Source organism: Dreissena polymorpha, chromosome 16 (assembly GCF_020536995.1).
Source record: "Dreissena polymorpha isolate Duluth1 chromosome 16, UMN_Dpol_1.0, whole genome shotgun sequence".
NCBI classification, from domain to species: Eukaryota; Metazoa; Mollusca; class Bivalvia; order Myida; family Dreissenidae; genus Dreissena; species Dreissena polymorpha.
The window spans coordinates 7,093,916-7,109,705 of NC_068370.1; the positions used below are offsets into that span (position 1 = coordinate 7,093,916).

At 35.8% G+C, this 15,790-nt stretch overlaps 1 protein-coding gene across 1 annotated transcript; it reads right to left on the minus strand.

The window, feature by feature from the left end:
• Positions 1 to 9,241: 9,241 nt before the first annotated feature.
• Positions 9,242 to 11,263, minus strand: LOC127862802 (uncharacterized). Its single transcript, XM_052402070.1, has one exon. It carries the CDS (start codon positions 11,261 to 11,263, stop codon positions 9,242 to 9,244), a length of 2,022 nt encoding a protein of 673 aa, XP_052258030.1.
• Positions 11,264 to 15,790: the final 4,527 nt, after the last annotated feature.

Below are 15,790 nucleotides of genomic sequence, written 5' to 3' on the forward strand. Positions count from 1 at the left end.
CAAGGAGAAGCTTATAAATAAATAAAAGTAAATTAAAAACAAAACATGAAAGAAGAATACAACCATACTATTCCTTCATACCTCCAACCTTATGCTTAACAGCATAATATACTATTAATTTCAAAATCCAGGCTACAATAAACAGTCTACAATGTTTTTCATTTATACTAAGATGCCTACCATGTATCACCGACGAAGTATTGCCTACGATGTACCCTCTACGATGTCCAATCTACGATAACAATCTACTATGTCCAATCTACGATGTTCCGTCTACGATGTCCAAACTACAATGTTCTGTCTATGTCCAATCTACGATGTTCCAACTACGATGTCCAATCTACGATGTACTGTCTACGATGTCCAATCTACGATGTTCCAACTACGATGTCCAATCTACGATGTACTGTCTACGATGTCCAATCTACAATGTACTATCTACGATGTTTTGTCTACTATTCCAATCTATGATGTTCCAACTACGATGTCCAATCTACGATGTACCATCTACGATGTTTTGTCTACGACGTTCAATCTACGATGTTTTGTCTACGATGTCCAATCTATGATGTTCCAACTACGATGTCCAATCTACGATGTACCATCTAAGATGTTTTGTCTACGATGTCCAATCTACGATGTCCCATATACAATGTTTTGTCAACGATGTCCAATCTACGATGTCCCAACTACGATGTTTATAACCCGAAGATGTGGGCTACACCTGACATCAGTGATTAATGACATTATAACTTAATAGTTTATGATAGTAATTCACTAATATATTTATAATATATGTTATAAATTATATTCATAGTAAATGTTATACTACTACTATTTAACCTTTACATTGTTCACTAATGGTAAGTGGGACAGACCTGAATGTAAGTACATGATTTAACTTTTATATCCTAGTTCTTTATACTAACCTTAACATACCTTTACTCCTTTTAACGGGGCGGGGTGGAGACGTAGGCTTTACTTGCACTACCTATAAAAGTTAAATCTTATTGTTGAAAACAGTTTAATATTTTTTCAGTACAGTTTTGCGTTATATTTTTCCCCCCTTTTTTAATCAACCAGATTATTAGGACAGTGAGTTATAATTAACTTATCTTCATGACTATGGAGAGATTAGAGATCTTTCGAGAATTTTCTAAAATTCTAGAGAAAGTAAATTATTTATTGCTCTACAAGGATATAGGTGTACATAATTGTTACTTGTTTAATGTACTACATAGTTAATAATTGTTGTATATGTAAGTTGTTGAAATAAGGACTATAAAAGAGTTCTAGAATTTAAGGGCATTATTGTTAACCAAATGCATCAACAGGGCTGTTTGAGATGTAATGAGGAGACATGTGATAACCTACAAAGACATTATTATTTTAGTTTTGATGCTGGGAGAGGAGCCTGCCTTTTTGTATTTCAAATTTTATGCTTGCAAGCCTGTGCTAAGTTCCTCGGTGTGTGATTTACAGAATTAGAGTAGGGAGGACTTACATTTTTTGATTCACATTTTTGTACCCTTTAGTACACATCTTTTGTACTACTATGAGGCCGGTGGGCTAGGATACTTCCCGTTCTAGTCCTCCTTATGTAATAGGCTCTCGCCATTATGATTAAATATAGGGCCCGGCAGGTCTCTTATAATTAGGCGCCTGGGGATATGCCACCCCGTTATGAGATTGAGATGTAACAGTTGACTTTATACCTCCCATGCCATTTTTGTGCCACCTGATTATTATTATGTTGGTTATGCATCTACCAGTTTAGTTAATTACCATTGGTTTCTTGCTTAGGTCCTTTACACCAAATGCATCCGCCATTTATGTTGAGGATCCCTGGACAGACGTGTGAGACCCACCCGGTCTAAATTCTCTTTCAATCAGTCTTTATGCGGTTTTGGCACCCTAGAAATATTAGAGATACAAAGTGAATTTGGCATACACATTATTCTAACAATCATGTAGCTTGGGCTGTCTATCCCTTCAGTACTGAGACTCATGTTGTTAATGACTACGAGATATCGAGATTATAGATTATTGAGAGTAGAGAAGTTGATATTGTCAATTGAGGAATATAAGATTTTGCCCTGCACTTATGCTGTATATAAATACGTGCGAACGTTCGCAGAGATGTACAGAGTTATAGTTGCCCTAGAATTGCACGAGATGATAGAAGTTATAATTGTACTTAAAGCATTATTGCTTAAATTGTGGAACTCGAAAATAACTGTTGCCCATGCTGTGATAAGGTATACCAATCCAACATACATATGTATTGATGACTACTCTTACCTGATGGCCACAGGGAGAGGTACTAATTTATAGAGGACAAGGATATAGCCATATGTGTATAGAACATATTGGTAGGTCGATGTAAATATGTTGTGTAAATGTGTTGACAATTATAATTATTATAAACAATGCTACTTACAATTAGAGTAAGCTTTCAATAGTCTTTGTTGCTTTATTTGCTGCAAAGGGATAAGTCACCACGCCGGAATCACATTGTCGGGCACACTGGCAAAGTTATCGCCTTAAAATGTTGTTTCAGAGCTGCAGTTAATGTAAAACACCCAATTTTCCCACACCACAGGGGTCAAATAATTTATAGAAATGCAGACTTGTATTACCAAATAACTTAATTTCTTTTCTTAATTGACAATACCTAGGGTGCAATATATGGAATGTAACGTCGTATGTTAGCAAGTTAATGCAAAAAAAAAAATCCATAAGGTTCTCTTAAAAAACTTCTCGTCTGAAATCGGAAGGCCCATGGGTTATTCGAATCATATATCTTTGGTCAAAGTGTTCTCTTCTCTTGAGTTACTTGTTATTCTTATATGTATAGTGTCCTCTTTAAAAAATCACTGTTACTGTTGGACGCAGAGGCTCTGCATTGGGAATTGCTTGTTTTCCTTAAAGAGATAAAACTTCAAACATCGTCTTATCTTAACCCGATTGACCCACAGGCTTTGAATTTGTTATGTAAATGTTTATATATAATTTCAGCCATTTTTGTTCAAATTATGCATCTTGGGTAAAAATGGTACATAGTTTAAATTGTTTGTATTTAGTGAAAAAATTAACTATCTTTCACCCTGAAACCACAAGGCCCAGATGTCTAGAATATATTTGTTAATTTAAGTGATGGTGTTCTATCAAGTTTGTTTAAATCATGCACAATGCCCATACGTATGGTATTTTGGAAGGTAGCACTGTATTAAAAGAGAATTATATATGTGTGTTTATTGATGTTTTGTTAAGTTCTTATATATAAATCCATATTACAATTGCGTAAGTATAAAGTTTGTGTACAAATCAACGCATATACATATTATTCTCATACACTTTATCAAAAGTAAAATTATAACGGATATTCGCTTATTATTACTGAAAGATCACCCGAGTTAAAAAAGGCGAAAATTTATTGAGACCTGCAGATTTCCCTATAGCAAGACATTGCAGTACGTTTCCGGGCTTAATTTATAGATCACACATAGAGATGGGGTATTGTTCAGGAGATACGACTAATTCAACAAGTGTTGATTTTCTATATCTGTGTCATCACCCAGAATATCTGATCAATTAAGAAGAGATTGTATATTTTTGCTTGCTCGTCGGTATGCATGTCTCCGTTTACAAATGCTTCGTCGTATTGTATTGTTGGTATTCCATCCTTTGCCAATATCTTGCCAAAGAGAGGGAAGAGTAGCTTTACACTGGCCTCGATATCAGCGCTTCTGTCGGTATGCTATCAGATCCTGCTCACTTGCCGTTTTTAAGCCGTTTTATGGCGGTGTGTGTCTCTTTGTTGTCGCGCATCGCTTGTAGCTTTCGTTATCCCCGATGTGGTGGCAAGAGCTGGCCTGTTGAGTAGCTCCTGGAATTGCTCGATCAAGCTCTGCATCTGCCCTTAGTCAAGTGCTATAGCTCCTCGGTTCCCGGTCCCTTACAATCCCCTCTCGCTTGTCACACTTTCCTGCTATTTTCGTGATGATGGAGTTAAGGTTGTTGGTTCTTTTCTGGTGGGCTGCTGATCGGTTTCCAGCGTCCCTACGTTGTTCCGATTGTCTATTTGATACTTCGCCTCACATCCATATTTGCTTCACTCTTCTTGTGAATTATTCTTTTGATGCTCTTGTCTTGCTGTTGTTGGCACTTTGTTGATTCGTTGGATCTTCTTTCTTCAACTTTCTGCAGAGACGCTGCTAATTTCAACTCCTTATTGGTGTACGACTCGGGGCCCAGTACTTCTTTGCATATTTGGGTCACTGCACTTTCCTGTCTGCCGCGTCTTCTCTATTGTCTCTTCTTCAATCAGCTCCTATATGATCTGAAACTTGTTTGGAAGGATGATCTTAAACTCGTTTTGCTTCTATTTAAGCTTAGCGATTTTAAACGATGGCGTTTGGAACCTCTCCAAGTCCGATTTTTCTTCAGCTTCAGTTTTAATCTTGCGACTAGGAGATGATGGTACGGTACCAAGCAACGTCTTCTACTCCTTTAGATGTATTCATCCAGAAGAGAGCGATGTAACGCCGCCAAGATGTAGTGTTTGTCGATCTAGTTCTCCGTTGATGGGTCTTGGGAAACAAAAGTTGCCAAGTGTATCCATCTGTCGTGGAAAACACCAGGTGACTTGTTGCAAACAGTTCAGCGAATCTATCACCGATTTTGTTCTTCTTGCTTTAACCTTGCAGCCCCATAAGATCCTTATATCCATACCATCATCTGTCTCTGCATATCTTGGCGTTGAAGTCGCCCTTTACAATGAATGATGATACTTCTCTCTTGTCTGTCTTGTATGATGGTTGACAGTCTGTTTAAAAAGTTTTTCTTTGCCTCGTCTTCACTGTCGTTCGTCGGGGCGTAGTACTGGATTATGTCCATGTTGAGTCTCTTCTTCTTTGCCCGGAATCAGTTTGTCTTGAATCGCTGACTCATGGGATGGTCATGTGTAATTTGCTCATCTCTGCGGCCAACTTGGATGTCTTCCTTATCTCGTACATGGGTTTGGAATCCCATTTACCAATTATGGTGGTAGTCCTAGTGGAGACGATGGTCTTCGGTCTAACGGCTTTCAGTTGACTTTGTCTTTTAAAGCCCGGCTTCATACACCTCCCAGCTGGGGGTCAATCGTCTTCCATGTCCTTGAAGTATGTCGGTATGCTGTTTGGCGTTTCTGTATAAACCTTTTTACAAGGTAGGGTAACTATCCCTACGCCCAGCCCTCAACCTTTATCAAAAGGGCTTAGGACCGTCGTAGGCGGATGTGCATTTTCATAGAGTATACATAATAATGTTTGATATTACTATGGCTGCTTCTTCTTAGTGTATATATTATAACGATTTGTTTTAATAACTGAAGGCGATTTCTTCCTGACGTTAACACAATAAGCATGTCATATTACTGAAGATTACTTGTTCTTAGAGTGAATTCGCTTTCGTGTTTTAGTATGAGGCAGTTTTTAAACATGATACCGTGGGAATTTTGCAACATGATAATGTAATGTTTTAAAGGTGCTATACCTCTTAGATCAGATATAACAAAAATCGTATTGCTAAAAAATTCTTTCGAAATATAAACTATTTGTATAGCCAGTAAACAAATTAGTAATTGAATTTCCAAAAACGAAACTGAGTAAACAGTGTAAGTAAGTCAGTACTATTCTGCTGCATCGCATCAAGCAAAGACGCGTATTAGGCCGTTAAATTCTTTCGTTAATCAATTTGTCATACACAGTTGAAATGTACTTTAAATGTGCGTAAATAATAAAATGCAGTCTGCCTAAGAAGCATTGTGGTAAGTTCATGTTGCAGATGATTGGAAAAACTTGTTTACTACTGGTTGTGCTACAATATATGCTCACTAAAGACAAATACAATTAAATAAAAAAATGGGTCGGCAAAATACATTGGTATGCCGAGAGTCGTTCAAGAAATCCTTTGTTAAGACATGTTTAGAGGATTTACACGACGGAACAACAACCATACACACCGTTACCACAAATAAAGGAGCCGGTCGTTTAAGGGTCTTGATTGTTGACTCCTTGTGTAAACTCGTTTTTTAAAAAGGCGCTAATGTTCTGTTATAAAATAAGAGGATTAAAATAGACAATTACTTTCCTGATAGAGTTTCCTCAGTATAATTAATCGCTATATTAAATAGAATATTTAACTTAAGTTGACCATGTTGGCTTTCGGCCCGCCTAACCTCGCACGGCTATGCTTTCCCATATCGCTCTTGTCAAGAAGGATATACGGCATGCAGTGTAAATTGCACTACTTATTGAAAGAGCGAGCATGGTGCCTTGTGAAAATGTGCGCAAAATACTTGAAGTGTATGTTCCAAAAATATTAACTTTAATGTAGACTGGAAATCAGCTTATGTAAAAAGTTGGAATAAATAACTAAACACAAGATGTTGTTTACTATTTGCATTGCAGCAAGTAGTCATAATCGCTTTTTAAGTTTAGAAGTTCTGTGCATTAAGTACAGTAAACGTATATTATAACGTATCAACAAATTAAACGAAAATGATATACCTTTTTGGTTAGTCGTTTAATTAGTTAAATAAAATCAACGGCGTGAAATATATCCCAGAAAACGTTAGCAAAGAGATATATACTGCTGTGGTTGTATTTGAATATAAAAGAATATTTATTGAGTTGACTCAATGACTGATTAATGATAACGATCAAACGATCATCAAACTGTCCGAAATCTAACGCATAAAAGTGAATTATTATAACATAACGTGTTTATCTAGATACTGCAAACTCACATGAGTATAACGAATAAATGCTAAATAGCGGATCACAGTTTTGCAGTATGTACTACCGGGGTAATTTCGGGGTTATGTGAAATATTACAACTGGCGATGTATGAGTCTGAACTTTAAGCATTTATAACTCTACATTTATTGCCTGCTTTTCATTTTGCTATATTTTAACAGAACGCCAGAAGTCCAGAATCATAAATCTGGATGTTCAATATTTAATATTTATATATATACTTGAAGTTGGAATATATACATAGCAAGTAACAGCAGCAAATAATAGTTTAAGCGTTTCGCCGACAATAACTTTTTGATTTGGTTTGTGTAACGAACCTTACGGCTTGCAGCTACAAAGAATCTAAGTTGAAAATCAAGTCGAAAAAAGTATAATTTGGCAACCTTGTACACAAAAGAATTGATTATTGATTGCGACACGAAGTCGTAAGTGCTCTGAGTCAAATAATATGGACAATGCGCAATGCAATTTGCAGTCAGTGATCAGATCGATAACTTAAAGCTTGACTTGTTTCACTTGAATACAGACTTTCATAAGACACTTTCTAAAACCAGGTCCATTTCATCCATAGGAGTAATAAAGCAACACCAAGTCTACAACTAAACACATCCTATTTCATGACAAATACAGTAATAAAAACAGTGAAGTAAAATGAAAAGCTAAAGATGTTTATTAATACGTAAATCAAAGATTAGTGTTCTAAACAATCCAATAAACACAAAGTGAAAAAGAATAAGCATCGAATAAATAGACGGAGTTTAGGTCGCGATTGAAATGCAAAACGTTTATGAATACATTTATAAAAACATAATATTTCTTATAATTTGAATAGATCGATAGATTCTTTATTATCATCCATAGGGAGAGCAATACATACCCAGTGATTATATATACAAAATTACACAAAGTGCATTAACATGTATACAAAAGTAAAAGATATGAAGCGTACAATTATTACATTGATATTGAACGTAAAGCAATTAAATGATTACATTGAAATAGAACGTTCAGCATTGTAAGGTTTAAAGTGAAATAGAAAGTTAAATAATGAGAGGATTACATTGAAATAGAACGTCAAACATTTTAAGAACAGCTTCGAATAGATCGTTTAACAAGTTGACGATTTTTGTATCGGGAAATCAAGCAATAAACGTGAAAGTAAACAGATACTTTTTTCGAAAGATATATTTACGTATTCTTAAATACAATTAACTGTTATATAAATGCAATATATAAACCATAATAAATTAAAGGTTTCTTTTGTCAAAGATTTTCTTTTTTTGTCGCTGTCGTTTATGTAAGTTTGTACAAAATTATAAGTGCTTTAAATTTTTTAACGCATGTACATATGATATTGATTCCCCACCGACTGTCGTATGAAATCTAATATATACTTATAATTGTTTACAACGGCAACCGTATAATTAGTTATTTTTATAAAATGAGAATTATTGTTTAATTGCAAATTTTCAGGACGATCAAGTGACGTACAGTTATCCCGTATTACATGTCCGCTGAATAAATATATCTGTATTGATACTTTGGTTTTGGATTTCTGTTTCCCCATGGATTCTTGTTCACTACAGATCATGGAAAAGAGAGTACAGTCTCAGTGATATTTAACAAATATTTACATATTAAAAGAAGACCGTTTCATTACGCTCCCATACGTTTGTGACGAATCGTTAGTAAAATGCGATGCTTACCACTCAACATTTTGAGTATCAAAATGTGTGCAATTTTGAGCTGTGCTTATGAACGGTGTATTTAGTTACTGTCTAAGTCCATGTAATATATTTTATCGAATTCTATCGTGAAGGGTATACAGTGCATTGAGACTGAACTACACATGTCTACAGTTTATTCATATTGAAACCTTTGTTGACATTCCCACCGTTTTTTGCGCCGTTTGTGTTCAATGTATACTTGTCGTTGGAAGACTTTGTTTTTTTCAAACACACGCAAAAAATGCATAGCACAAGAATGGTCTGCAGCGAAAGTACTGCGATGAGTAGGCCAAGAAGTACATGGTACTTTTCCTTCGTTATTGCAGAATCCGATGCCTCTTGAGCTATAAAAAAAGAGCCGATGAGTTATTGATTAAATTCAAACTATATGAAATTGTTTCTCTTATGGTATTAACTGTATAATCTGAAAATATATATTTTTTTCTTTTTTACTTTTAACGTTTAGACAATGACGTGATAAACATGTATACTTCAACAAAGACCCGAACAACATGAGTATGTTCAACAAGGTAAAACCTAATAGGATGCAACTATCATTTTTGCTAAACATTAATTGTAAATGAAGGTTCATTATATGCAAGTAATTTAATTACGAAATATATTAAATCAAAGAAGACAACAATGTGTATTAATTTTTTTTTTATTCGGACACAACTCTCAGTTTTGCAAAACATTATCTGGACATTTTAATCAGATTAAATCATAAGATACCATAATACCATTACCTTGCTGGTGTTCCTCTGCCTTCGATATAAGGTTCATTCTGTAAGGAGATGGCGGATACGAATGGCAGTCTGGAAATCCTTTCGGCGCTGATGGTATTTCAGTGAACGATTCATTTAACAGCATAAGCATGCCGTCCATACTGTGAAGTTCAATGTGGCAGTGCATGTTCCAGAGACCGGGGTTGTCAGCCTTTATCCGAATGACAACATATCCGCCAGTGGGAACAATAATCGTGTCTTTACGAGGAGGATTGTTCAGCTCTAAGCGCGGTACACGTCCGTTGAGCCAAGCCGCATTACTCCATGTTGCGTTGTTGCAAAATGATTTCTTAGGGTCGGTAACTGGTCCTCTGCAATCGATATCTGAATTGTCGCCTTGTATCGCCCCTGTTGATGAATTATAATTCCCGTATCCCATTTTCAGGACGTAGAACGAATGTCCGTGCATGTGAATAGGGTGCGACCATCCTTTGCCCATTCCCATGTTCATTAAGACCATTTGAATAGTATCCCCACCACCTATTTCTAACGCATGCGTACACAAACAATGTCGGTCATCGCCGCACTCTGGAGATTTGCAAGGGGATGACCATTCCTTTGGTTGCAAAAGAGGATTTACATCCGGGGTATGAAAGTCTCTCCCGTTGACTGAACCCGGGTGCCCGTTGACTGAACCCGGGTAAGGTTTCACGCCAGGAAAAGCCCAATTAAGGAAGTATTCTTTGGACATGCCAGGCTCAAAGACAGGTGCTGGGTCGTCATTTACAGCAGATTTCAACTGGTCAAACGTTACACATTCAGTGTATGCTTCTGGATAATATGTAAAAGGGCAATTTAAAACTAAACATGTCTTTGCAGCTGTACATTGCTGGCGGTTTGTCTTTGGGTCAGACGCAGTAGCGGTTTCATAGCGTAAAATTGCATCTGCTCGGCGGTAGCGTCCTTTCTCCAACGTAATGCCACGTATCCAATAGTTACCGACCGGCTGATTGGCTGTAATCTCGAAGTCGAATCTCTCGCCTGGATTAATGACAAATGATTCTGTTTCAACTGGTTTCAGGTCGTAACCATCAGAGGCAACAACAGTCAATGTGTGCGAGTCGATTGATATCCTGAAGGGATATAATGCACCAGTTCCAATAACTCGGAACCGATATTTGTTGCCTGACTTGACGTTGTAAACAGTTAAAGGAGCGCCATTGTGGTCAATATTATTCTCCTGGTAGTATCGTCCTCTCCCATTGATAAGTAAAGAGTGTATAAGCAACATACTAAAGAAACTACTATCTAGTGACTGGCTTGGATTCCATTTCTTTCTTCCATCGTACACACCGTAGATCATTTTCGCGTGATCCGTGTCAGAATCCATGTCATGGTTCCAGTCCGTTATTTGCATTATTAGATCTTCTGTGGTCGTCTCGGTTCTCTCTTTGATTATGAAAGCTCCATACACACCCATGGTTCTCTGTGCCCCTGCGTGCGAGTGCCACCAGAATGTTCCTTTTGGACTGGCCTTGAAGCGATAGGTAAATGACTGTCCTGGAAGTATCGGGCATTGTGTCACAAACGGGACCCCATCCATCCACGGCGTGCCGACCTGATGAAGACCGTGCCAATGAATGGTAACTCCGTGACTGTTCAGTTTGTTCTTTACATGCACGACAATCTGTTGCCCCTCAAAAACGATTATATTTGGCCCTGGGAATTGCCCGTTGACTACAGAAACAAGTCTTGGATTCTCCCACCCATCGGCTGTAATCACCTCGTCATGTGGAATTGGTTCAGCGGTGGATGTGTCACTAACGTCGTACGCAAACACATTACCACCGTGCGGAAAGACCAATGTTTTACCTCTCATCATGGTTAGTCGGTGCTCAACCTCAAAATGGAAGACGCATTCCTTCATGTCTATCTTGCAGACCTCCGCTTGCAAAATGCCAGAACAGAAGGCCACAATCAGCACATTGATCAAGACCCTCCTGCACATCGTGTGTTATCTAAACCAAGAAGAATAATATGTTAAGAATAGTTTTTCAGAAGCATATGAGTTTGGTTGATGGTCACAGGTGGAGTTTTCTTCGGGAACTTCGGCACCCCTTACAATACAAGACCACACTAAAATTGATTTTTTTTTCAGTAACAAATAAATATCTGGAAAGGTCAGCTTAAAATCAATCAATATTCTTCCCAACTTTCGTGAGTCTAGTTAGCTTATACAATAGGAGAGACACTTCGGGACAAACTCCGAATCCACACTTCATGTAGCCTCGGTTGCGGAAGGACATCATTTACTTAAAAATACATAAACTACTTCACAATTGTCGTTCAAATGACAACACGACTATCACTAACAGTATAAAGTGTGGTTACCAAATAAGGCTAGTGATCGCTAAGCGAGGACTGCCGACGACAAATTTATGAATTTCAAAACACTCCGTGCCGGTGTGTGACTGACTCCAAATGCAGCCCAATGCTGTTGCTGTTTTTTCCATTCTTCTTAATGCGTTAAATGGCATGCATACTGTGTGTTCAATACTTGTGTTCAAAGTTCAAATGAACGTTTGCATTACATTAAATTAGAAAATGTAGGTGAAAGGACTAATTAAACATGTAATTATGACGATCCGTCTTTTTAAATAGCTGCCTCATACCATACCATGATTTCGAATGCCTCGATTTTGGTTTTGCATAAGAAACGCTTTCTTGCAACATAAATTAACGAATTTTAATAATTAAAATCTGTCCGGATGATATTTTATTAAAAATTTAAAATCACTTTCATGCGTTATGTACAAACTTATGTAAAACAAACACCGGATAAAATTTAAGATTTGTATCAAAGAGTTGTGTCGTTCGGTTTATTATACATGAATATCGCACTATTGACATAATTCGAAGATTTTTAACACAAAAGGTTGGTGACCTTACAGCTATTTCAATATTAACTGTTTCATATTAGCATAGATAAATATTCTTATCTATTAAAATGTATATATCTATTTCATTCGAACGTGCTTTTAACAATAACATTCCAACATTCGCCTGTCACTGTATGAGGGTATGTGTGTATTTTAAAGTTTGAGGCTGTGTTATGTAAGGAGTGTGCTCCATCACTTCTACCTTATTAATGTTTATAGACGTACGAAAGTTGGTTACGAATTTTTAAGAGGTGAAAACCGCGTGTACCAACCACTGCGTGAACCAGACAGCACAGCCACTGGTCTTTTGACGGAGATGTGTTTAAATTAGATTTGACGTACTAGCGTACGTACTTTAGTCGAAATGTGGTTTTTGGTGAACATGCAGAGTATGTTAGACAATACTGCGAGTCCATTCTTGTTTCTCAATGACAATAGCATATTCCTTAATGACAAGTTCATATTGCTTAATGACCATTCCAGTGTGACATTTTTGACATGTTACAATTTATGTTGCTTTATGGCAAATGCTTACTGGATTTTTCTATTCGTTACAAACTTACTGTAACTTCTGTGTGCCACTGTTCTCCATTACATCACATGTTTACACATATTAATAACTTAATTGCATCTCTCGTTAATCTCTAAATGTAAATCACATGTTTTTGCGTGTAGCTGATAATACATCCATTTTGTGTCATGATAATTCAATAATTTTAACAGTTATGCAATACCATTTGATTGCTATTCGTTATTGCGCATTGGAAACCTCTGGAGTACACGCGTGAGAACGCAAGAACACGATGCGAGAACGCGAGATAAAAAATTTAATTCGCGATCTCGCCTCGTAATCTGTTGCCTCGTATAGTGTTTTCGCGTTCTCGACCTTGTTTATTGTGATATTAATGTCGTTATATTGCAACTTTGCATTGTGATTTTGCATTGTCGACAATTAATTTGGAGTTTGTAAGATTACGACGCGAAATTGAGATAATCAGATGCGAGATCACGAGATAAATATCGCTTTCTAGCTCGTGTTCTCTCAGTTTTAAGCTTCGGATATAAAAAAGCGTTGTATTTTGCACAAGTACAAACGTCAAACGCACGCACACAAGAACACACACGCGCACATCGCACAGTAGCAACGTGATTGTATGTTCAAAATGTCCATTCGCCCGTCTTTACATTAGTTAACAATTTGATGAATCATTTGCTTGCATTAGGCGTGATATCGTCTACAACTGGCATGTCAGATCATCACCCAACTCAGTTAATATTGCTTCACTTCGTTCGTTTATCATTTATTTCGAATGTTGTGTAATTTGAAAATACAAGATGTCCTTTATTTAATAACTTAAATTCACAATCTCATTTCTGTACTTAATGTGCTTTCATTCAAAAGCAGCCAAGTCCCCAAAATCGGTGTTTCGATAAAAAGTAGTTAACAACCTGGAAACTACAGAACCTCTGAGAGAGTTATGTGTTGTCAAAATTAATCTGCGCTTGAAAGTATTTTGGTTTATTTGTTCCCTTTAATTTAATTACGCAAGTCATACATTATAGATCAACGGAGCATAAAATGGCTCTCTATATTTGCAAGTTAAAACGTCTAAAGCACTAAGGCAAACAAATAATGTAAGTAAGTAAGTTAACATTAGAAACTGTTGTATAAATTAACAATTCAACGTTTCGGTTTGCCAGCAGAAAATTTGAAGGCAATTACAAAAACAGAAACATTACTATTGAAATAAAGGAAGATAGGCATTAACAAGCATGAACGCTAAATTGTTTGAACAACATACGCAAGTAAATAAAATAACACATAAATGTCATCAAGCAGCATGCATGAACTGGCAATTTATTAACCGCTTCATGTAAGAGGAGATATAGACACAACTGAAATGGTCATAGTTCATACTCAATACCAATGATTTTTAACGGGAACCCCGTAGTTTTGAATTGATATATATCTTCAAAATCCACAGTACGAATCATTTACTGCAATTGAATAACACCTCAACGTCAAATAAAAAAAATAATAAAAATGATGATGATGATGATAATAATAATAATAATAATAATAATAATAATAATAATAATAATAATTATTATTATTATTATTATTATTATTATTATTATCATTATCATTATTATTATTATTATTATTATTATTATCATCATCAGTATTATTATTATTATTATTATTATTATTATTATTATTTTGACGATGATTATTATATATATTAACAATAATTATATATTTACCCAATCAGATATTTCCAGAACATCAAGACGTTTGTAAAAGATAAACGTGTTGATTGCTAGCCGTTGTAAATGTAGGTATAAGAAACCGTTGAAGGGGTTGCTAAAATTTAACTTACATAAGGTATGGATATACCGAGGGTCGTTAAATAAGTCTTCGACTGCGAAATAATTGATCGATATATGTGAGCGTGTTTACTTTTTCAGGATGTCGATTATGTAAAGCATTAAATACACAGAACCTCGTCACACTATTGAAAGAAAGAGTTTTTAATGTATAAGCATATTATATTAAAAGTATTCGACTCTTCTTAATTAACATTTCATGAATGAAATTTTCACTGTTCTAATACATACGTAACTTATTAAATTGAGAATATAGCTATAAATAAAGTATCGACATTTACACATTACATTCAAAATACATACAGACAAAATAGAAGGTCCGTTTTGATATTTTCTTTAGATACATTTTTTCTCTGTACAGCAGAAATATGTGCAGCTTGTTTTACATTTACAATACTTGAATACTTAAATTTAAGTAATACATTTATCTTGTACGTTTACTACGCCACTGTTAATTTTATATGCATTGAACCGGGGTATCTCTATTGGAATCTAGTCGACAATTTACAAAACAACTCGTAAAGTTCCTCAAATGAAAATGTTTTTATATTGTAGTTCTTTAAGCGGTAACACAATATTTGCATTGTAGATTTACAGATTAAATGCATTGCAAAGGCTAAGATTTAACAATTTCAATGAATTGTAAAGATTATTTGCAATCCGGCTCTATGTGCTATGGTCAAATACGGTTACACAAAAGAAAAGCGACCGAGACAGGAAACATACAATACAAAGTATTTACATATGAACAAATATGACGATCAAGAAAGGTTGGCATATTATCGAACAATATGTATGACTATATAGTACCTTTTTTGGTAAACATGCAATTATAAATCAGCTCAGATTAAACAATGAACTCTCCACGGATGCATATGACATAACAATAGCCTATACAAAGACAAGAAAACAACAAGCACGTCGAAGCCCGTGTGTTTTTGGGGAATGGAAGTAACAGCTCCCGCAATTCTAATCGTTGTGGTGCGATTATTATGTATATACACTATTTATCGCATTTGTACAAATGCCGTTATTTGATTGCGTGTAAAAGTTCACTATTGCAAACGTGCTAACTTAATTTTGGGGTTTGAGTTTTTTGGTGTACATGAATTGCAAATTACTGCACTGCAGGAGTGGCAAATTAATTGAGTGTACTTTCAATTTATTTTATTTACATAAGTCTATTTATGTGAACGGTTCTCGAAATT